Raw genomic sequence first — 24,988 nt, 5'->3', positions numbered from 1 at the left:
TATTTATCTTTCTTTCAAACTTTTGTAGTTCTTCCCAGAGATAGCATAGAGGATGATGGGACAGAAGAAAGTGTTTGATAAATAGGAACATATTATTTTATTAGTCCTTAAATGTAGAGAGACATTATAGAGGCATGCCTGAGTACGTGTGCAGCTCGTCTGTCTCTGGACAGGTGAACACAATCACATTTCTCCAAATTGAGACCTTCTTTCTGAAGATTTTTCTTTAAAGTGATGGCCCTCCATATATTTTAAGATTTAATTTTGTTTATTTTCATTTTTTTAATTGGAGTATAATTGCTTTACAATGTTGTGTTAGTTTCTGCTGTACAACAACATGAATCAGCTATAAGTATACATATATCCCCTCCCTCTTGAGCCCCCCGCCCCAATCCCACCCCTCTAGGTCATCACAGAGCACCAAGCTGAGGTCCCTGTGTTATGCAACAGCTACAGGAACCCTCTTTATTTAAATCATAACTAGCTCTCAGAATCCGGAGAAGGCGGTGGCACCCCACTCCAGTACTCTTGCCTGGAAAATCCCATGGACGGAGGAGCCTGGTAGGCTGCAGTCCATGTAGTCGCTAAGAGTCGGACACGACTGAGCGACTTCATTTTCACTTTGCAGTTTCATGCATTGGAGAAGGAAATGGCAACCCACTCCAGTGTTCTTGCCTGGAGAATCTCAGGGATGGGGGAGCCTGGTGGGCTGCCGTCTTTGGGGTTGTACAGAGTCGGAGACGACTGAAGCGACTTAGCAGCAGCAGCAGCAGCTCTTAGAATCTGTTTTCTGAACTTCTAATAGAAAGGGAATGGGCACAAGACACCATTTTATAAGGAGTTGAGGTAGGAGGGTATGGTCCTTAAATAACAGAATTTAGTGTTTAGCCTTGGTATGGAGCAAGGAAGTTCCTCCACCTGACCCCACCCCGGCCAAGTGTTAAGCTTAAAAAGCTCTCCCTCCTCTGACCTCCCTTGAGGCAGAGAATAACGAAGAACAGTTCCAGGACTGTCTTCTCACACAACAATCCTAAAAAGCAGCTTTCTGGAAATCAACAGTGTATCCACCAAAATGGTGACAGCAGCACCTTGACCACTCTCCAGCTTGAGGTTGTCCTCTGGACCACCAGTGAGGGGCTTAGTAACAGTGGAGTGGGAATCTGTGAAATCTGCCACTTGTGGGGGCAGGGAGCTCCAAGTTTGCTTGGCAGATTTTCCCATGACCTCAGTTATAAAGAAAATGTTGCAGATTCTGGAAAATGCTAATGTCCTTTTTAGCCATAAGTATTATCTTGATTGCATTGCTTCAGAATTGCCCAACTTCATTATCTGAGCATAGCCAGCCTGACGCCTTCTTCTCAAATAGACAATTATGATCAATTAAGCACTTTCAGGCCTTATAGAATACTTAATTTTATTAGTCAATTATTTGTGCTTTGAAAGAGTTAATGGTAGCTACCCAAGCCATTATTAGAAATTAGAATGTCCCAAAATAGAAAGGCTATTTCCTTTGTGTATGGCATTGCAGTGGAAAATGCCAAGCATAGTTTTTACTGAGTTAAAGGGTGAGGGAGGGCAGGGTGGGAGAGAAAGTTACATGTAAATCATTTAGCCATTAACCTAATGGGTGGATTTATAAATCCTATTACTATAAGCCCTTTTCATTTCCACTGAGGCCTGGTGCATGCTTGATCCCACTAATGTAAAATTCATTCCGTCTAAGTGATTACTGAAGTAAGACACTTTGAGTCAATTTTCATCAGGTTGTGCGAAACTTGCTTGAGTGCTGATGTTCACTATGGTGAGGACATAGTTTGGCCATGACTTAATTAGCGCCCCCCCCCCGCCCCCCCCCGCCCCATGAGGAGTCAATCAGGGAACCAAATCGTGGTGCCTTTTCACATGTCTGTTTTTCTGTGAGGGAAGTACACTGGAGGGACAAGAGGCAAAACCTTTGGGGGGGGGTATTTCTAGCCTTCTGGCCATCATGTGAATTCTAGAAAATTGGAAAGCTCCGTTTTTATGGCTCATTGGAACATCTTCAGTGGCGCTTATATTTAAATGAACCAAAATTTCTAAATTGATGAAATACATGGACCCTTTTCCTAGAAAAATGCATGTAGGTACACATTCAAATTTTTCCTTACAGTTTTGAGGATTTTCAGTTTTATTGACTTTAGGTTAATATCTCCTGCTCTAGTTTCAATCTTGGTGTCTTAGGGTTTTTTTTTTCCCCTTCTCCCTGAGAATTTAATATTTAAGAATGCAGGCCCGTACTTGAACTCTTGTATCAGTGAGTAGATTTGGCTCATGTGTGCTTTAAAGCCAGCTCTGCAAGCTCTCCAGGATCGTGTGTCAGATATAATCCCATGCATGGCAATATAATGCAAGTCCAAGTGAAACAAACAAGATGTGAGTTTCTAAACTGGAAGTTGGCCTGGAAGAGGAATAGAGCATAAGAATGTTGTGAAATGAAGGTTTCTTTAAAGGTGAAAACAGAATTTTTTAAAAGTCAGAATGTAAAGTGGATTTTTTTTAAATTTTATTTTATTTTTAAACTTTACATAATTGTATTAGTTTTGCCAAATATCAAAATGAATCCACCACAGGTATACATGTGTTCCCCATCCTGAACCCTCCTCCCTCCTCCTTCCCCATACCATCCCTCTGGGTCGTCCCAGTGCACTAGCCCCAAGCATCCAGTATCGTGCATCGAACCTGGACTGGCATCTCGTTTCATACATGATATTTTACATGTTTCAATGCTATTCTCCCAAATCTTCCCACCCTCTCCCTCTCCCTCAGAGTCCATAAGACTGTTCTATACATCACTGTCTCTCTTGCTGTCTTGTACACAGGGTTATTGTTACCATCTTTCTAAATTCCATATAAATGCGTTAGTATACTGTATTTTTAAAAGTCCATAAGATGAATAAATTTTGGGGGCAAGAAATTAGAAGACAAGAGACAATTTCACTTTTCATATGTTTGACAAACCCATACCTTGTGGGTTTTTTGTTTTTTTGTTTTTAAGTTTTTAGATCAAAATTAGGACCCTGTCAGATTTTAGGGCAGTAATTGAAAGATACTCATAAATATCATTAAATGTGTCTCTTGTGGAGGAGAAACCTTTCAGAAATCTTTGTTTATTCAACGTGTTTTATATTCCTTACACATGAGCTATCAGAAGGTTAGGTTGTAAATTAAGGATTTAAAACAAAATCAGTTTATCTGGAAACAAGAGTCGTACGGGAGAGGTACACCATTTCAGTCAAGTTTATAATTAATGGGCCTTTATCACTGGGGTAGAAATTCATTTCTCTTGAGTGAATATTTGTTTATCTAACATGCATTGTATTTGAAGGTGGGATTAAAACTGATTCACTCTTCATTTCTTGCATGGAAAGAGCTAGCATTTAAACGCGTGCTGTGTGTGGGTTTAATTGCCACTGTAACCAGCTTTAGGGTCCTGTTATTATGGAGGTGCATTTATCAATCCATGGCTTCGCTCTTCTCACGCTGGACCACTTGGGTCTGCCTCCTCTTACTAGACCCTGAGAAATAAATATGCATTGAATTACTGCTACGTGCCAGGCATTGTGTTAGGTTTAATGGCAGAGACATGATCTCTGCTTATAGTTTGCTTGTAGTTTCTTAATCTTATCTTTCGTCATAGAGTCATATGCTGTGGTATACACAGAATAATTTTGGAGCACATTGGAGTAACGGTCTCATGAGTATCATTGAATTGGGGCGTCCAGAGAGGCTTTTCTGATGGTATGAAGTTCCTTGTAAAGTAAGTAAATGTTAGGTAATGATAATATCTCACACTTACTGAGCACTTCTATTAATATATCAGAGACTGTACAAAATAGTTGACATATGTTGTTACATTAAATGCTTATGGTACCCCTGATATACGAAAGCTGCAGTTACTGTCTCCATTTTATAGTCAAGGAATTGGAGGCTTAGAGAGGTTATCTTGTGTGCATGAGATCATGCAGCTTATAAGGAGCACTGTTAGGCCCTGAACTCAGGCAGTCTGTATCAGTCAGAGTTCTCCAGAGAAACAGAATCAAAGGGGTGTGGGGTGTGTATGGTGTGTGTGGGGGTGGGTGTATACGAGTGATTGATTTTAGGGAATTCGCTCTTGCAATTGTAGGGGCTGGCAAATCTGAAATATGCAGGGTATATGGGCAAGCTGGAGACCCAGACATACAGGCCATGAGTTGATGTTTAACAAGGAAGAGTGGAGTTTCAATTTCAGTCTGAAGACAGTCTACAGCAGAGTTCCCTCTTTCTCTGGGGCCCCTCAGTCTTTTCTTTAGTGCCTTCAACTGATTGGATGAGGCCCACATGCATTCTGGTGTGTTTTTTCCTTTACTCAAAGTCTACTGATTTAAATGTCAGCCTCTTGGAAAAGAATAATAATACCTTCATAGCAGCTACTCAACTGGTGTTTCACTAAATATCTGCGTACTGTGGCCTAGCCAACTTGACACATGAAAGTAGCCATCACACAGCCTAATTTATTTAAAAGTTTTTTCAAAAATTGAAGTATAGTTGGTTTACAATGTTGGGTTTGATCGCAGAGCCTAACTTCTGAACCAACACTTTTCACATGCTGTGTAGAAACAGCATAAAGCATGGAAGCAAGAAATGAGTGTGGCTTGTTCAGTGTACTCAAAATATTTCAGGAAGGCTAGATTGAAAGATGCATGTGGGACGCATTAGCAGATAAGGGGGGCCCTCAGTTACATCGTGAATCTCAGGTCAAGCTCAGGGGTTTGAATTGCATTTCAAAGAGTATATTTTTAGAAAGAACGCTGGCCAAATATGAAGAATGACTTGGAAGGTAGTGATGCTGGAGACAGGTAGGCTGGGCAAGGGATGAGGGCCTGGATGAGGGATAGCACACTGACAGGAGGCACACGCTGGAAAGATAGAGTCTGACTGAGAGTCGTCAGTTCATCAGATTAGAAAGGAAGTCAGCCCTTTGTTTTTGTTGGAGAAGCTATTTATTGTGTTGGAGCTGGTGAAGGTTTGGAGAAGATGGTTGGGATTTAGAATGAATGCATGTGGAACAGACAATTGAATATAGGCCTAGAAAGAGAAAATGTTGAGTTATAACATAACTGATGCTCAGCCAGGGACAGTTATGCTCTCCAGGAATCATTTGGCAGAACTGTGCAGACATATGCATGGGCATGCATGCTACTTGGCATGTAGTGGGTAGAGGCCAGGGATAGCCTCCATGATAAAGAATTATGCAGCCTAAGTGTCAGTAGTGCTGAGAATGAGAAACAGTGATATATATCTGCTTATTGTTCAGTCACTAAGTTGTGTCCGGCTCTGCAACCCCATCAACTGCAGTGTGCCAGGCTTCCCTGTCCTTCATTATCTCCCTGAGTTTGCTCAAATTCATGTCCATTGAGTCAGTGATGCTATCTAACCATCTCATCCTCTGCAGCCCTCTTTTCCGTTTGCCTTCCATCTTTCCCAACGTCACGGTCGTTTCCAGTGAATCAACTCTTCACATCAGGTGGCCAAAGTATTGGCGCTTCAGCTTCATCATCAATCCTTCCAATGAATATTCAGGGTTGATTTTCTTTAATTGACTGTTTTGATCTCCTTGCAGTTAAAGGGACTCTCAGGAGTCTTCTCCAGCAACACAATTCAAAAGCACCAGTTCTTTGGCTCTTAGCTTTCTTTATGGTCGAACTCTCAAATCTATACATGACTACTGGCAAAACCATAGCTTTGACTGACCTTGGTCAGCAAAGTGATGTCTCTGCTTTTTAATGTGCTGTCTAGGTTTGTTAATACACTGTCTAGGTTTGTCATAGCTTGCCTTCCAAGGAGCAAGTGTCTTGGAATTTCATGGCTGCAGTCACCTTTCAGTGATTTTGGAGCCTAAGAAATTAAAATATGTCACTGCTTCCACTTTTTCCCCTTTTATTTGCCATGAAGTGATGAGACCAGATACTGTGATCTTCGTTTTTGAATGCTGAGTTTTCAGCCAGCTTTTTCACTCTCCTCTTTCACCTTCATCAAGGGACTCCTTTAGTTCCTCTTCACTTTCTGCCATTAGAGTGGTTCAGTTCAGTTCAGTTGCTCAGTCGTGTCCAACTCTTTGCGACCCAATGGACCGCAGCACGCCAGGCCTCCCTGTCCATCACCAACTCCCGGAGTTCACTCAAACTCATGTCCATTGAGTCGGTGATGCTATCCAACCATCTCATCCTCTGTCGTCCCCTTCTCCTCCTGCCTTCAATCTTTCCCAGCATCAGAGTCTTTTCAAATGAGTCAGTTCTTCGCATGAAATGGCCAAAGTATTGGAGTTTCAGCTTTAGCATCAGTCCTTCCAATGAATCTTCAGGACTGATTTCCTTTAGGATGGACTGGTTGGATCTCCTTACAGTCCAAGGGACTTTGAAGAGTCTCCTTCAACACCACAGTTCAAAAGCATCAATTCTTTGGTGCTCAGCTTTCTTTGTAGTCCAACTCTCACATCCATACATGACTACTGGAAAAACCACAGCTTTGACTCGACGGACCTTTGTTGGCCAAGTAATGTCTCTGCTTTTTAATAAGCTGTCTAGATTGGTTATAGCTTTTCTTCCAAGGAGTAAGTGTCTTTTAATTTCATGGCTGCAATCACCATCTGCTGTGATTTTGGAGCCCCCCAAAATAAAGCCTGTCACTGTTTCCCTATGTATTTGCCATGAAGTGATGGGACTAGGTTTTCTAAATGTTGAGTTTTAAGCCAACTTCTTCACTCTCCTCTTTCACTTTCATCAAGAGGTTCTTTAGTTCTTCTTCACTTTCTGCCATAAGGGTCGTGTCATCTGCATATCTGAGGTTTTTTATATGTCTCCCAGCAATCTTGATTCCAGCTTGTGCTTCATCCAGCCCAGCATTTCTAATGATGTACTCTGCATAGAAGATAAATAAGCAGGGTGACCATATACAGCCTTGACATACTCCTTTCCTGATTTGGAACCAATTTGTTTTTCCATGTCCAGTTCTAACTGTTGTTTCCTGACCTGCATACAGATTTCTCAAGAGACAAGTCAGGTGGTCTGGTATTCCCATCTCTTTCAGAATTTTCCACAGTTTGTTGTGATCCACAGAGTCAAAGGCTTTGGCATAGTCAATAAAGCAGAAATAGATGTTTTTCTGGAACTCTCTTGCTTTTTCCATGATCCAGCAGATGTTGGCAATTTGATCTCTGGTTCCTCTGCCTTTTCTAAAACCAGCTTGAACATCAGGAAGTTCACGGTTCACGTACTGTTGAAGCCTGGCTTGGAGAATTTTGAGCATTACTTTACTAGCACGTGAGATGAGTGCAATTGTGCAGTAGCTTGAGCATTCTTTGGCATTGCCTTTCTTTGGGATTGGAATGAAAACTGACCTTTTCCAGTCCTGTGGCCACTGTTGAGTTTTCCAAATTTGCTGGAATACTGCATGCAGCACTTTCACAGCATCATCTTTTAGAATTTGAAATAGCTCAACTGGAATTCCATCACCTCCACTAGCTTTGTTTGTAGTGATGCTTTCTAAGGCCCACTTGACTTCACATTCCAGGATGTCTGGCTCTAGGTGAATGATCATACCATCATGATTGTCTGGGTCATGAAGATCTTTTTTGTGTAGTTCTTCTGTGTATTCTTGCCACCGCTTCGTATCATCTGCATATCTGAGGTTGTTGATATTTCTCCCGACAATCTTGATTCCAGCTTGTGATTCATCCAGCCCAGCATTTTGCATGATGTACCCTGCATATAAGTTAAATAAATAAATTGATAATGTAGATGTGCATATATTCTCCCAGGGTAGGGGATCCAGAGGTGCTCAAGACAAAGTGTCAGATGTTTTTGTGTTCTGTAAATATGCCCACCCACTGAAAGTGTAATGCCTAAAGTTGTATGCAGACAATTTATGAGAGGTTATATATTTCTAGTTATTTTACAACTACGTAGCCTTCAAAAGTAACCTAGAATATGGCAATATATTCTTGTATTGCTAGTTATCTTTGTTTAGTATATTAGTGCCTCCTTTTCATAATACTAAAGAAGTGAATGTGGAACAGAGTCCACGCAGCCAGATGAGAGGAGATATTGCTAGTTGTCAAACTTGGATTCTGTATTTTTAGGTCTGGGAGGAACCCCAACCTCTTAGTTTTATCAGTGAGAAAGCTCAGACCTAGAGAGAGAAACTAACTTATTGCTACTAGACCTAGAGAGGGAAACTTACTTATTACTACCAAATCACTTACCTTGTATTTGGCACTTGAAACCAGCACTCAGATTTCTGACCCCTGGCATTTTTTTTTTGAACTCACATTTGTGTACAAATTGATACAAATAGGTGTTCTATCTTTGTAAAGCATTTTTTCAGCATACAGTTCTTATTCCCATCTAGCTCTGGGAACTAGGTGGTAGTATTATCCCAATTTTAATGAAGGTAAAGCTGAATTTAAGAGGCAATGAGGAGCCTAGTGTCTTGGGAATGGTGGAGATAGAGAGTAAGATGCTTATTAAATCCATAGCCCTTGCTCCTTCAACATCTTAGAGAGAAGACACATATTTTAAGGATAACAGAGAATAGGAAAATAGGAAAAAGGTAATCTAATATATTAAGGATGAAATACAAGATATTTACCAAGCAGAAGAACTGAGTAACACGAAGTCCTGCTTGGAAACTGCTGAGACTGGGAATAGGGAAAGCTTAGATAATGGTTGGATTACCAAATATCATAATATTTATATTTCTTATACTTTTCTCTTCCTCATCCTTCAAAACCATTCATTTTGCTCCCCCTATTATGCTAATATATTTAAAAAAAAACTTTCCAGTTTATTTATAATTGTATGTCATTAGTAACAGAAGAATCCTAAAGCCATTTGAGATTTCACTTGTCGTTCTCTTCGTGCATTATTTGTTTCAAATTTGACCTTACCCAGCATTTTCCTAACTTAGAAGGTTGTCGTTTTGTTTAGTTTCTGCATCATATATCAAGTGGATTTCTTGTTAGTGGATATTACTATAATTAAGGTATGCTTTTGGAATAAGAGCTTGAAATGTTTTTTGTTGTTGTTGTTAACTGAAAAGTTGATATTTTCTCTCTCATTTAGTATTAGTAAGCACTGTTTTAGTCTGTCAGAGCATCTAAAAACATTTTATAACCTTTGAATGAATGCATGGTAAGACATTAGTATCCTGTTCTAACAGAAAATAAAGACCCTCACCTTTATCCTGGCCTTGTAAGGAGACCCTGTGACCACACACCTCAGTTGTAGTTGGTCTTAGATCACTACTGTTGTTAACCCCAGAGCAACAAACATGCTTTCTGCTTAGTAAACCACATTGTGGGTGTGTTCCTGAACAAATTATTTTTTCTAGGAAGCAAATTTTGGAGATAAACTTCACATTTCCTTTTTAGTCCCCACTACCCTTCCCCTGTCTTCAGAGGCTCAGATTGGGGTTAAAACACCCTTTCGTATTAATTACTGTTCTCCCCACCCCCAGCCCCACTCCTTTCCTGTTTCCCCCTCTTTCCCCCACCCCCAGTGGCACTGCTCTGCAAAGCCTGCCATGATTGATATGATGGCAGTGCTGTCATTCTTCTTAACCAAAAAAAAGTCATTTTTGTTCTAGTTATTTTAATAGAGTCCCATTAAAGGTGTATTGCTGACTGAAATACCGGCATGAAGGGCTCTCACTGAGCTGAGCCCAGGAATTAAGAAGTCAGGAAATCGGCTGCTGCATTGCAAGAGAGCCTTGTGTGACACCGAATCTCCTGATTGGGGAGATCATTACTGCTATTATGACTCGACTTGCGTAGGAATTTTAAATTCCATCTGAATGTCAGTAATAACCCTCTTAGCAAATTATCCTGAATAAAATCACGAAGGCATTTTATATAATAGGTGTTGAATTACTGGATAGATTTGCTAATTAAATACTCTTTGTTCTGCTGCAGTTGACATTACAGGGTGAGATCTTGAACAATTATTCTGAACAGCTGTACTTTGTTAAGGGAAAAATTAACCACAAAGTTTATTTTTTTACACTTGAAGTTGGCAGATTTTTGAAATGTGCTTGAAAAAATTCCATCATCCAATTGGTAATGAGTAGATAAATATGCAGGTGTTGCTGTGAAATCAGATAACTGCAGACTGCCTTATTAATGAATTTAGCAAGCCTTTATAGCCCTGTTTTCTAGCTGCTGGCACTTAGAAAATGATTTTCTGTCAGAATGGGTAGCTTTAATATTAGGCTTGTCACTTTGAAATGAACTTATGAATGGTTATCTTGTAATCATTGTACCTTGTGTCCAGTAGACCTTTCAGGATACCTGTGGCTTTTTAAAAAAAAAATGCATTTCCTTAATGGGGAAATATCTGTAATGTATAAGTTTTTGATTGTTGACTTCCAGAACATTCATGTGGAATGGGCTTTTTAACAAGGCAGGGAGACATAATGAAAAGAAAATGTAACATAAGGTCCAGCCCAGATCAAGCTATTGATTAGCTCTGTTACTTTGGATAAAATTGTAGTGCCTAGTTTTCCTCATCTGTAAAATGGGGTTTATAATTTAGCATTCTACAAATATTCATTAATAGCTCCTGTGTACCAGGGCCTCTGCTAGATACTAAAAATTTGGTAGCCCACAGGAAAGATGGTGATTAAAACTATTGTCAGAAATTGGTACAACCTATGTGGAGACTTGTTTGGCTATGTTTATCAAAAATTGTAAAAAGGCACAACCTTTGACCCAATAAGCCCTCTTGTAGGAGTTTATTTCATTATTGGCAGATTGGCAAATTACATGTATATAAGGATTATTAAACTGTGATTATGAAGGTAAGCGTTAGGAACCACCTACATTTATTAGTAGAGCACTAGTTAAATCATGCTTGAGATGTACAGTGGAACACTGTGTAGTCATTAAAAAGAAAAATTAAGACTGCTCTTTATGTGTGAGTAAGGAATAATCTCTGAAATAAAGTACTAGGTGAAAAAAGCAATTGCAGTGTATATAGTTCTTTTTTAACTTTTTTATTTCATATTGAAGTATATCTGATTAATGATGCTGTGATAGTTTCAAGTGGACAGCAAAGGGAGTCAGGCATACATATACATGTAATAGTATATATAGTTTTAGTAGTTTGCCTACTTTTCTGTCATTTGTTTGCAAAGCATCGACCAAGAGTTTTCATCCATCAAAGGGAAACTCATTTTAGTAGCAGCCCTCACTCAGATTGTGTGTGGAAATGGTTGTGAGCTGGTGGCAGGACAGCGTGAGAATGGGTGTTGGAGCTGAGAGGTGAATGTTGCCGCTTCCTGTTGGAGGTGTACTCAGGGGAAACAAAGTAGGTTTGCTTCACGGTGCAAAAGGAGAGCAGAAGAAATTGGTTAGTGCACTTGTGGAGTTGGAGTAAAAGATTGACAGATTGCTCCCGAGATGTTGTACTTAGCAGGAAATAGTTACCTTTGTGGGGCTGTCCGTTGTGATGAGGGAAGCCCAGCCCAGCAGGGTGGAATGGTCAGAGGGTGAAGACGTCTCATGATAAATAGTTTTGTCCTCACTGTGATTACCTTGACTTGGGTGGATCGCATTATTGCTTTTTTGTCAAAGGAATTGTCAGGTGTTTTCCCACAATGCATTTTCCTGTAATTTAAATATTAAAAAATGAAGATGAAGTAGAGGGGAGTGAATGTTTTTTATGAGTTAACTGGATTTTAGCATCTAGTAGAAAAGTGATTGAGATTACTCTGAGACCTATCAGTCAGCTAGCCAACAGTTTTTCGAGTGCTTGTTAGATGTGAAGCACAAACATGTGCTCTGACCTCCAGGAACTTGTGGTCTAATTGGGGAGGGGACAGACTGTGGGCTAAAAACTGTTTCCAGGATGGGATTACCTCGATTATCTTAGTCCAGTGGTCCTTAATCCTGCCTGCAACATAAGAATAATCTTGAGAGCTGTTTAAAAGAATTGCTGGGGCCAGGTAGTGGCATTTTAAAAGATCCCAGGGTGATTCCACTGTACAGCCACTATTAAAACCATTGGTTACCCTGATCTGTATTCACCACCACCCACCACCCCCAGGGCAGGAGAAAGGTTTTCTTTTCCTGATAATTTAGAACACTGAGCTCATGAACAACATTGGGTGACTGTACCAAAGGTGAGGTGGACAATAGAAATGGAACACAAGGGGTAGATATAACAGATCTTCTTAAGGTGAGCATTTACAGGGCTTTGTAACATAAAGGACCAGAAGAACAGAAACACTATGAGGTTTAAGCTGAGTTGATAAGGAAGATTCTTGGAGGTAGGAAAAAGAAATGTAAATGAAGTAAATCTTCTCTCTGGCTCATTGGAAGAGTGACTCTGGCTTAGAGTGATGCTTTGAAAGATGGATGCTGATCTAGAGGCAATCAGTGACTCAGGCCCCACGCTCTGGAGTCAGCGTGCCTGGGTTCATATCTTTGCTCTATCACTTACTAGGACAAATTAATTATCTTCTGTTTTTTGTCTCTAACAAATGATTGTATTAATAAGTGGCTGTCTCAGGGCTCTTAGAGAATGAAATGAAAAAATTCACAAGATGCTCATAGCACAGCATTTAGCCCATATATTTTATACATAACAAACATGCACTGAGGGCTCAGGATGTTGTATTACTCCTTTGAAGAGGCCTTCATTTGTAAAAAATGTTTTACTTCTGATCTAGTCCAAGATAATTTATATGTTTTTGTCAGAACTACACTGTAACCTATATAACCTTTAGTCTTACAGCTGTATATGCCTGGGGACAGACCTATTTACAGATATTATCTACTATCTGTCTTTATTCAGTGAATGTTTATTGAGCCACACCTTTGTACTGGGCACTGTGCTTGCTCCAGGGATATATAGTGAAGAGGGCCCCCCCTTTCTAAAATTTTTTAATTGTCTTGAGTACTGGAAAGTTTTAAGTGCTTGGTTAATCTTTGTGGTGTTTTTTTTTTTTTTTAAGCCATATAGTTCTTTTTAAATATTGCTATCAAGAATATGGCCTTTACGCCATATTATAAAAGGATATTTTATTAAGTATATTTATTAAAGATAGACCTTTACAGCAAATCTGCGAACATCTCTCTGCCTAAGAGTTGGTATACAGGCAAACTGATTTTTAGATTATGATGATATTGTTTTGAGGATTATAGTTAGAAAACCATCAAGAGCTTTAAAAATATATGGTAATGACAAACCATGGGGTTGCCTATCTCTCTCAGTATATATTTCAGTTCAGTTCAGTTCAGTCACTCTGTCGTGTCTGACTCTTTGAGACCCCGTGAATCACAGCACGCCAGGCCTCCCTGTCCATCACCAACTCCCGGAGTGCACTCAAACTCACGTCCATCGAGTCAGTGATGCCATCCAGCCATCTCATCCTCTGTCGTCCCCTTCTCCTCCTGCCCCCAATCCCTCCCAGCATCAGGGTCTTTTGTAATGAGTCAGTTCTTCACATCAGGTGGCCAAAGTATTGGAGTTTCAGCTTCAGCATCAGTCCTTCCAATGAACACCCAGAACTGATCTCCTTTAGGATAGACTGGTTGGATCTTCTTGCAGTCCAAGGGACTCTCAAGTGTCTTCTTCAACACCACAGTTCAAAAGCATCAATTCTTCAGCACTCAGCTTTCTTGACAGTCCAACTCTTACATCCATACATGACCACTGGAAAAACCATAGCCTTGACTAGACAGACCTTTGTTGGCAAAGTAATGTCTCTGCTTTTGAATATGCTATCTAGGTTGGTCATAACTTTCCTTCCAAGGAGTAAGCGTCTTTTAATTTCATGGCTGCAATCACCATCTGCAGTGATTTTGGAGCCCAAAAAACTAAAGTCAGCCACTGTTTCCACTGTTTCCCCATCTATTGGCCATGAAGTAATGGGACCAGATGCCATGATCTTAAGTTTTCAGGATGGTGAGCTTTAAGCCAACTTTTTCACTCTCCTCTTTCACTTTCATCAAGAAGCTTTTTAGTTCCTCTTCACTTTGTGCCATAGGTTTTTGTAATTATGTAATGCATTAATCTTGACTTTTTTTCCATTTCATTTAGATTTTGATGCATACGAAGGAGATGGTTCAGAAGGTAAGCATTTTCATTGTACAGTAATTCTTAGATACCATACTTGGTGATGATGTTGTATTTAAGGAAAATTGTAACCCAAACACACTGGAAATGGCTTCTTAGGATGCCTGGTTTACATTTATAATCCCTCTTAATGGATTATAGCCTTTTTTTTTGTTTGTTTACTAACACTGATATAATCTAACCACTGCTTGAAGCCTATATGTGAGTGTTTCTAGCAAATCAGTAACAGTGCTAATTAGTTTACTTCCAGGCTTTTGTACTGTATGTGCTCTAGTGTTGTTTGTGATGATTGATTTTTTTGTCACTCTTCATATTCTGCTAACTACTAAGAATTTAATATAGATTTGTGGATCGGGTTGAAAAAACCCCATTTTGTCTCTGCTTTATAAATTGCCCTGACCATTAAGCATGAGGGACAGTTGGTAAATACAGACCCCTCCCTTACCTGGTCTCTTATCTTTATTTTATTTAGTCCTACATTTTATTTCAGTTGAAACTAGATACTTCCTCTGCCACTCCACTGTCTGCTTTAAGAAAATCAGGGAGATTTTTGTGTGTGTGTTTTTTGGTTTATTGGGGCTTAGTCTTTGTACACTGACAATATGGGCAAGAAGAAATGTAAACTTTTCAAAAATCATCTGGAACCTGTAATTTATATAATGGAAAATTTTGAGTTTCACTGAGTGTATGATGGTCATGGTGTTTTTGTTGTTAATTATTATAATTTTTGCTTTCATTAGATGAATCTTGAAGTTATTTATGGAGATACAGATTCAATTATGATCAACACCAATAGCACCAATCTGGAAGAAGTGTTTAAATTGGGAAACAAGGTGAGATAATTTCATAAAATTATATGTTTCACCTACTTTTGTGAATTGTTTCTGGTTTCTACATATACATGTCCTTCTGAAAATGATAATAAACTTAGTGCCTTTGATTCTTCATCCCCTGTTTTATTTCAACTTCTACTCTAGTTATTTACTTTGAGGGCAAAAACAAAGGAAATTGGTTTTTCCATAAGTAATAGATATGTTTTACCTTTAGAAAACAGTCTAGGTTTGGTAAGTTTAAGATGTGATCACATTAGTACCTATCACATTGTCATTCATAAGGAGAAATATGTCTCTTGTTACATTCAGATGTATTTTATACAGTGATAGATATGGATAAATACATACCTAACTACATTATATGCATATATCTATAATTTTCACGAGAATACTTAAAATAATTTAAAAAGACAAGGGAACATTTAAAAATAATCATTTGTAGCCTAACTGCAGTTCACCTAACAATTAGCAGGTGTTTTTCGATCACTTGTTAAGATATTATCCCAATAAACTAAAACTAAGGTACCATCTTATAAGCTAACAACTTCCTGCCTATCTCCCCTAAAATGTGTGAAATTTGAGCTGTAGTCTTTACTTAACAACAAGCTTGACATATTGTACTCACTGGACCTTGAAAAGTTGTGTATTTTCCCTTGAGGTGATGGTCTATGCAATGACGCTATCAATAGAGAGCAGGTGGCTGTTCATTTATTTGTTCAGCGGATAGTTATTTGCTTAAAGTCATGGTGCTACAGGAGGTACAGAGATATCTTAGACACTATTTTAAATAGTAAAGTTTTACTGGCCATGTATCTAGTTGTTGGACTATCTCTAATTCAGTAGTTTGACGGTAAGTACTTATGCATTTAGTTTTTAGATTCGAAAACTGTCTATTACATAATTTTCATACATTTCCTGTAGCTGACCCTGCCACTTCTGTCCTTTGGTTGAGTGAGATGATGTATTTATAGTATCGTCTCTTTGTTTATCTTTTTATCTGTTTTTGTTCCTGTGCTTTTTCAAAGTTCTTGCATCATACCAAACTTAATACTGTTTTCCATATAACCTGAGTAAATGCCTTCTAGTCTTGTGTGACTTCTAGTTCTGTTTAGATGAACTCTTCGGAATTTGTAGCATGTTCATCTTCTCCATATTAGATATTTGAGAAGCTAACATTAATGGTTGAAATGTTCACAGGTGAAAAGTGAAGTGAATAAGTTGTACAAACTGCTTGAAATAGACATTGATGGTATTTTCAAGTCCCTGCTACTGCTGAAGAAAAAAAAGTATGCTGCTCTGATTGTTGAGCCAACATCAGATGGGAATTACGTCACGAAACAGGAGGTGAAAGGATTAGATATAGTTAGAAGAGACTGGTGTGATCTTGCTAAAGACACTGGAAAGTGAGTTCAGCTTTCATTTTTGCTTTTGTTGTTTGTTTTTAAAAAATTCAAGCGTTAACAATGTGGAGAACACTTGTGATTCTGCCAAGCACAAGGACACAACTTCTTTTTGTTATTGATATCATTGTGTATTAACAGCTCTTACTGATTTGGAATGGAATCTTACAGATGGGTTAAAACTTGCTCAATAAGAGATGCTTGCTGTAAGGTGCATCTTACGAGTTTTCACTCATGATGAGGTTAAACCTTCACATTTTAGATGTTTACAGAGTTTCATTGATGTTAGCTTGTTTTTATTTTGTTTTGCTTCACTGTTTCTATTAGGAAGTCCCTTACATTGTGCTCCTGAAATCTTCGTAGTGCCTCTTTAGGGCCATGATTGTTAAGTTTTCCCTGTGTTGTGGCTTCAAATGTTCTAGGATTCAAAGTGGGCCATGGAGTGAGACTGTCCCCGCCCATATCATTTGTGTGTAAAGGTTCTTACTAATCTCAGGTTAATTTAAGAGCTGGTTCTCAAATATCGTATGTACCTCCAAAATAATAAATGTCATAACTGACCCCTTAGTTTTATACATGTGAGTGCAGATTGTGCTAATAAGACCTATTTGTTTTAGGGCCATATAAGGCACCCATTTTAAAAAGACAAATCTTCAGATACTTTATGTCCCATCTTTCCAAATAATTCCTGCTTTGTGAACCTGACTAGTTCTGAAAATAGGGGGAATTTTTTCTTTAAAGTGAAATTTCAAATTAATTTTTGTGTTGCTGAATATCAGCATTTTTTTACTTGTTTTCCAGCCTTTCACTTGCTTTCAAGTTGGAAGATTGAGCAATTGTTGCTTCTGCAAAACTATTCTTGATTAGGCAAAGTTGATCATCTGAGTGTGGGTCACTGTTAGCTTTTTATGAAATATAGTTTGAAATGCTTCATTGCCCCCAAATGTACCCAAAGATGAAACTACTTTGTATAGACTGTCGATTAGAGTGTTCTCTTCGGCTTTGTCTTTTCTAAGAAAAGATGCATCATAATAGAAGTAAATTTCTCTGAGTTAGAAATGTATTAGTAATTAAAGCTATACAAATGTTTTTGTCAGGGTTCTTTTTCTGACAAATTATAATGCAGCTGTCAAACCCTCGCTCTGCATTTTCTCAGAAATGGATAAAATATTGGCTTCCTTACTCCTTTTCTTTTTTTTTTTCTCTTTTTTTGGGGGATCTGATAGAAAAACATGAAGTTTTTGAGGCATAGTAATATGATTGGAGAACACTGGGAAATATAATAAAGCCGAAGAAAAAAAAGTTTGAAATCTCTGAGTTTTAAACGATTTGCATAAAGAACTTTATTTTCCTACTTTCTAGCTTGTGGTCATCTCGGGCAGAGATACTATCAGAGATAATATCTTGCAGCTTTATGAGGAAAGTGAAAAATTTATCTTCTCAGATTTTAGCCTATGAGTAGAATATAGCTGCTTATGAATTTTATAATTGCGTAAAAACATGATGGAACACATATTGTTCTCCATCCACACACAAAATAGGACGCATTAGCTGCCTCATTAAAAAAAAAAGTCTCTGTATTTAAGGACAAACCTGACATTGCAAGGTTGGTAAACCTTTGGTAGAGTTAATATTGAAAAAACAAATAGTAATGGCCTTCTGGACATTAACCCTCATATTAGCTTTTAGTATGGCTATTGTCCACATGTTAATCTAATGGCATTTATCTTCCTTGTCTCTCCTTTATTAATAAACTATGATATAAAAAATCAAACCCTCTCCTTTTATTTATTTATTTTTTTTTTGGCAGCTTTGTCATTGGCCAGATTCTTTCGGATCAAAACCGGGACACTATAGTGGAAAACATTCAGAAGAGGTTAATAGAAATTGGAGAAAATGTGCTAAACGGCAGTGTCCCAGTGAGCCAGTTTGAAATTAATAAGGTAAATGTGGCATTTATTACTGTGCCCAGCTGCTGCCATGTGTTTTTCTCCTCCTTCAGATAGTTGAAGAACCACCTCATCCTTGCAATTGAAATAAATTCTAGCCGGTGATGAAAACTGCTTAACAACTATCTCACAGACTGTGCATTAGCATGGCACTCTTCCTAGCTCAGCCCCTGATGCTCCCCTATCTGTTGCAGGGCCTTCTCTCATGGTTCTTTATTCATGGAAGCCTTGTGTCCAGAGGTACTGTGTTTATAATTGATGTTTCAGGAACTTGAGAGTATTACATTCTTCATATTCCTCCTAAGTTATAGTTGTTTGGGGGGCAGGCCTATAAACTTAGACAGAGAGCCTGTGTTTGTGCAATTGTACCAAACGTGATCCTTAGAGATACTATAATCAGAAGGCATCTTTATATGTTGTTCTTTAGTCATAACTTGGTGTTAGTATTTTCTATATATTCAAACCACTTGTGGGTTGTTTTTTTTTTTTTGTTTTTTTTTACTATAAAAGTTACTCTTTATGAATAGTCTTAGTTGTTGAAAATTGATGGTTTTTTTTTTTACTATAAAAGTTACTCTTTATGGATAGTCTTAGTTGTTGAAAATTGAGAATATTTTTTCTTACCTAATTTGAAAAGGAAAGTCTTCGTTTCCAAAAGTACTGTGTAATTCAAGATGTTAGGTTATAGATTTTTCTCTTTTTTTCCATTTAAAAAGAGTATCCTTACATACTCAGAAGGTAATTTTGCAAATACCATTTTATCCATTTTGTGATAAATAAATTTTGCTGTCAAACCTCATACTAAAAAGAATTTTGATGAGAAAGAGTCTAATGATGGCATTAAATGGAATTTATAGAGTTAAAACTCGTTCTTCATGCCCCTATACTAAAATAATGAGTCATTTCTGCACATCCTTACTATTTAAAACAGTTTTGCTGCTGCTGCTAAGTCGCTTCAGTTGTGTCCGACTCTGTGTGACCCCATAGACTGCAGCCCACCAGGCTCCCCCGTCCCTGGGATTCTCCAGGCAAGAACACTGGAGTGGGTTGCCATTTCCTTCTCCAATGCATGAAAGTGAAAAGTGAAAGTGAAGTCGCTCAGTCATGTCCGACTCCCAGCGACCCCATGGACTGCAGCCTACCAGGCCCCTCCGTCCATGGGATTTTCCAGGCAAGAGTACTGAAGTGGGGTGCCATTGCCTTCTCCATAAAACAGTTTTACATGATAGCAATTACAGTGCATATTATTTTGAAATTTGTTTTCACTTAAATAGATTTTAACACATACTGGTATTAACCTTAAAAATCATCATGTTTAATCTTGCATTTCACTGGTACACCTTTAATTAAAATTTTTGCTTGAGTATTACATTTTTTAATTTTTCCTCTTATAAATTACTGAATTGAACATCTTTGTCTTTTTGCTTTTGGATGAATTACTTTCTTAGTTTAGAGTCCTTAAAGGTAAAACATTTGCATCAAAAAGTTTGAGTATCTATATGGCTCTTGTCAGATTGCTTTGTAAAACAGTGATACTAATTAATAATAAAAAAAAAAGTGTGTGCTAATTTCACCACAGATTTTCTTGTACTATATAAGAGATATGTCATTGGTCATAATATCATTGGTGATATTTAAGTAAAACATCGCTACCACAAAGGATGTGAAACACTATTTTATCATTGGGTTTGATTTGCATTTCTTGGATTCCTAGAGAGAATGAATATTTTCTTTGCATGTCCTTATTTGTATTTATTCTTAGGCTAAGTCATTTGTTTCCTATCCCTTAACTGAGATGTCTTTAATATCACAAAGATGACATTCACTTATGCGTGAAAAGTACAAAAAATGAGAAATAAGTAATATCAGAGGATGTGTGTCTTGGCACTAGCTCTTCACTCTAAGTGATGCAGTGCGTGCCTATTGGTATGGAATCACTTGTGACATTGGAGAGTGGTTTCCTTTCAGATTTTGTTTTGTCTCTTTCTTAAAAATTTGTCTAAGAGTTACTGTTTCTGTTTTGCTTTAATCAATTTTTGCATCAGTTCTGCAGATTGTATCCCTTACACTATCTACCTTCTTAGAAATATGGGTCCTCTGTTGCATGGGGTTCCAGGCATGAATTAGGAAGGCTGAATCACAACATGACCACATTACTGGCAAAAGAACATTGCCCTCTAAGGTAATGGGCCCAGGCCATCATCTACTCCTGTGGGTGACAAGACAGTGTTACTAGTGTGCAGAGAAACCTAGCCTCAGAGACACACTGGCCATCTCTGAGTTCTTGGGAACTTTCTTCAGCCTTGCTGTTTTAAAGTTTTTATTATCGAAAATTGAAAACTTATACCAAAGTAAAGAGAATAACATCTTGAACCCACATACATCCATCACTTCAGTAATTACCAACTCAAAGTCACATATTTTTATTACTACTAACAATACTGGTTAATATGTAGTGTGATTTGGACTGTGCATGTATTTTTCCATGCAGAACTGAAACCTACTTACTGTCTTTATAGTCTTCATTTCACTTGGTGTGGTAGCTGGCAAATAATAGTTGTTCACTGAGCATTGAAAGAATTCCTCTGCTTGTTTAATCATCCATTCATCAAACATGGAGTACTTCTTACATGCACAGTGCTAGAATCTGGGATATAAAGTAGAATAAGCAAAACCTAGTTGTTATTTTCAAGATGCTAAGTTGGTGTAGCAAAGATACTGTTCCATGCTCTGATACTTTTTTAAATAAAGAATTCCTGCAGTGTCAATGAAAGTACAATAAATTAATTCTATGAAAGGACTATCTATATCATAGTTATTCCTGTGCTTGTTTATATTAAGCTTTTTATATATCAAAAGTGACTGTGTTAATTAACATTTGTCTGAATATCTGTACTGTTTAAACTTGTGAGTAAATAAGTTTTTACATTTTGTCACTTTCAAAGGAGAGTGGAATCGAAGAGTACTCTTCCACAACCATGTGACTGGTTGCAGAAGGCCTTATGATAAGATATAGATTAGATTAGATTGACTTTGTGATATGGGTACAGCTTAAAAATGGGAGGTGAGTCTCAGGTGGAGGGGTGAAGTGGTGAGCTTTACCTTTGTAGAGATTTAAGCCTTTGTTGCCAACAACAGCTGAAAAACACTGTGTGTGATTTTTCTGAACTGCTGTAATCTTAAATATATTTCATAAAGTAACATGAAATACCTCACAGCTGATTTGTATAGCCCTGGTTAACTTGAGCCTAAACCACCAGGAAGCATTTTTTAGAAAAATCAAGCCTTCTGAAACTGTCTTGTAAAATTCCCAAATAACCCCAATCTAATAATTGGAAAGTGTGTCAGATGAAATTCAGAATTTCTTAACATTGCACTGAAGTATAGTCAATTGAAGAAGATAACAGTTTTCTTAAGTAGAGTTATATTGATTAAAATTTCTATGCAGTATTACCCATCCAAGTCAATCAAGACTTTGCATAATACAGCTTTGAGGAGGTTCAAATACTTGGAGACTCTTCCAGGCAGGCACTCTCCTACACTGAGTGTATAATTTAGAAAGTGTACATAATGGGTGGATGTGCAGTTGTGTTTGAGGACCTGCTTTTATTCTCCTATGGTAGTTCTCTAGTTTCCTGGTCTCAGGACTCTTTTCACACTCTTAAAATAGTTGAGGACTGCAAGAACCTTTGTTTACGTAGCTTATATTGATATTTACTGTTAGAAATTAAAACTGGAAAGCATGTATTAGTTTATTTAAGTGTCAGTAAACCCATTAAATGATTACAAAAATAAATTTTTTTTCATGAGAAATATGTATTTCAAAACAAAGAAAAATTAATCAGAGGAATTGTGTCATTTTGCTATTTTAAAAATCCTATTTATGTCTAGTTTAGCAGAAGACATCTAGGTTCTTATATCTGCTTGTGCATCCAGTCTGATGTGATGTTGGTGTTGGTTCAAGTATAGGAAAAAAGTCGTTTAACACAAATATGTAGTTGGAAAAAGGAGAACTATTCAGTAACTTCTTAAGATAGTTGTGTGTATTCTTCTTTGATTCTATACCAGTACTCTGAGTGGTATTGTCTTAAAGGTTATTTGCAATGTGAAAGTAGGAAACCATATCATACTCTCTTACATTAAAATCTATTCATCTGTGTGGTGCTTTGAGTTGATAATTTACCCATGCATGATAGTATACATTGATCATTAATTAAATGTCTGTTTCCTGAGTTTTACAGATCTTCTAGAATATTGGTACATTTCATTGTACTAATGAATTATCAAAAACCACATTTTAAAACATTTCTTTTTATGAGAAAAGTCTTTAAGTATTGGGGAGCTGTCAAGCTCACAGGAATGGAAACAAATTTTCCAAAATTCTGATTTGCGCCTGATTGCTTCAGTATTCTCAAAGGCAATATATACTGTCAGGTGTTTTCCTTGAAGTGGCAGGCTCACTTGGTTCTTTCTGAGTGATTGTCTGCCAGCTACTCAACTTAGGGTAACCCATAGTTGTCCTGTCATTCTTTCACGTAAAAATTGTGTTGAGAAAGGCAGCTAGTTTAGCTTGTAACTCAGACAGTTGTATATTACAAATGCCTTTCCTCGATCAACCTTTGTTCTTGAGTATACAGTAGATGTGCCTTGTGCCTACTTCCCATTTTGTCACACAAAATAATAACTGTACTCAGGGATCAAGAACTTAAAAAAAACTGAGTTTGTGGTGGTGATGAATACAATGTGTATTAGTACAGTTTGGTGTGTCTGCCCAGGTTCATGTTTCTAAGGCATCAGCACCTTTACTGACCATTGCTTCTGCATCGCCAGTGCAAATGATATTATTAGGAAAATACTTTTGACCTCTCCAGCCTGTGAAGAGGTGTCAGGAACCCCCAGAGATCTGCCAGCCACACTTAATAGGTGATCTAGACACACACCTTTATTCCTGGTCCTTTCTCTTGTCTTTTGAAACCTACCCCTTCCCTTTGTGCATATTGAGTTCTAGTCTGATAGACTGTATTTTTTTCTCATCTTGCTTTTAACTTTTACTTTTTCTCTCTGCTTCAATGTTCTTGATCCTGTCATCTTTTCTTAAAAATCTCTTTTTTCCTTCATGTGCTAGTTCATTTTCTTCTTCCATGATTTCTGCTCTCAAATGGTAGAGGTCTTTCCATCTCCAGATTCTCTGTAACACATAGTTCACCACTCCCTTCTGGCACATGTAGCTTATTTTAGAATTTTTTTTGAAGAATGGAAAGTCATCTAATAATGACAGATGGCCTAGAACCAGTGACTGTCTTACTCATCATGCGATAGTTTACAATGCTTGAACTTCATGAATTATCGCAGAGTGAAGGAAGTAATTTCTTCTGCAAACATTGGGTTGCTCTACATGCCGAGTATCATGAGCCCTGTGACCGCAGCTCTGGGCACTGCTGACCTGTTCCTGCTCTCATAGGGCTTTTCTGTTACAAACTCACTTACTCTGCTTTTGGAGAACTTAAGTTGACAGTGTGAGTAAATCCCGTGATTTCTGGTGCCTTCGTGATTTATTTAGGCAGAGAAACCGCTGAGAAACAAATCATTAAGTCAGAGGAACCATTATCCATCCGTCTTAAGTAATCTGTAGAAAGTTGCAGACATTAGAAGAAATTCTAAGGCTGCATAGAAGACTGAATGTATAGTCTTAATTTTTATATCCAAGTATCCTGTGCCTTGGCCTTAAAACTCATATTTCTTTTTTGTCAGGGTTATATCTGGTTATATTAGTTACTACATGAAGGAGAGAGGAGCCTTGAGGCTGGAATGTCTAAAGAGCCTGTGGCAGTATTTTCTACATATAGCTTTCTGTCATGTTTATGTGGCTAATGTGATTCTAGCAAAGATATGTTTTGTGCATATCTTTATGTGAAGGGTTTTATTTTAAAGTTTGGGGCTTTTTCTCTCTTAGGCGTTGACCAAGGATCCCCAGGATTACCCTGATAAAAAAAGCCTACCTCATGTACATGTTGCCCTCTGGATAAATTCTCAAGGAGGAAGAAAGGTGAAAGCTGGAGATACTGTGTCCTATGTCATCTGTCAGGTAAAACTGTCATAATGAATAAGACTTACACCACTTCCACACCCAGAGTAAAAACCAGATCTCTACAGTGTCTCATTTGACCCAAGTAACTGATGCTGTAAAGAGAAGGTTTAGTCTTGGTTGGTTTTACAGCATTTAAAAACATTAGTCAGGGGTATGACATATTTTGTTAAAATTTTCATGAAACTTTTAAGACCAGTGTTTTTTGTTATTGTTGTTTTTGAAGACCAATGCTTTGGCTGAGTGAAACTACTTTGGTGAGACAGGTATATAGCAGTTGCTACAGTTTAAATTTGAAATGAATTTGAAAGCGTATACCAGTTTGCTCATGTGTCCAATTGTTGCTGCTGCTGCTAAGTCGCTTCAGTCGTGTCTGACTCTGTGCGACCCCACAGACGGCAGCCCACCAGGCTCCCCCGTCCCTGGGATTCTCCAGGCAAGAACACTGGAGTGGGGTGCCATTTCCTTCTCCAGTGTCCAGCAGTAGTCCTTTATCATTCCTTTTGCAGCAGTTTCCATTCTGAATATTGGTAGAATAAGAGAGTAAATGCATGTTTCACTAGCCTGTTCA

General features: G+C 38.0%; 1 protein-coding gene across 6 annotated transcripts in view; it reads left to right on the top strand.

Moving 5' to 3' along the window:
* The window catches only part of POLA1 (DNA polymerase alpha 1, catalytic subunit), a 295,127-nt gene that overhangs the window by 99,403 nt on the left and 170,736 nt on the right, over nt 1-24,988 (top strand). For all 6 annotated transcript variants that reach the window (XM_059883482.1, XM_005228356.5, NM_001206065.1 and 3 more), the window contains 5 exons: nt 14,115-14,147; nt 14,891-14,983; nt 16,181-16,386; nt 18,194-18,326; nt 24,286-24,417. In XM_059883482.1, coding sequence (XP_059739465.1) covers nt 14,115-14,147; nt 14,891-14,983; nt 16,181-16,386; nt 18,194-18,326; nt 24,286-24,417 — 597 coding nt within the window. The remainder of the gene's footprint in view (nt 1-14,114; nt 14,148-14,890; nt 14,984-16,180; nt 16,387-18,193; nt 18,327-24,285; nt 24,418-24,988) is intronic.

This window comes from Bos taurus, chromosome X (genome assembly GCF_002263795.3).
Source record: "Bos taurus isolate L1 Dominette 01449 registration number 42190680 breed Hereford chromosome X, ARS-UCD2.0, whole genome shotgun sequence".
Lineage (NCBI taxonomy): Eukaryota > Metazoa > Chordata > Mammalia > Artiodactyla > Bovidae > Bos > Bos taurus.
Note: the sequence above shows the minus strand (reverse complement) of the source record. Positions and strands in the feature narration are given on the sequence as shown.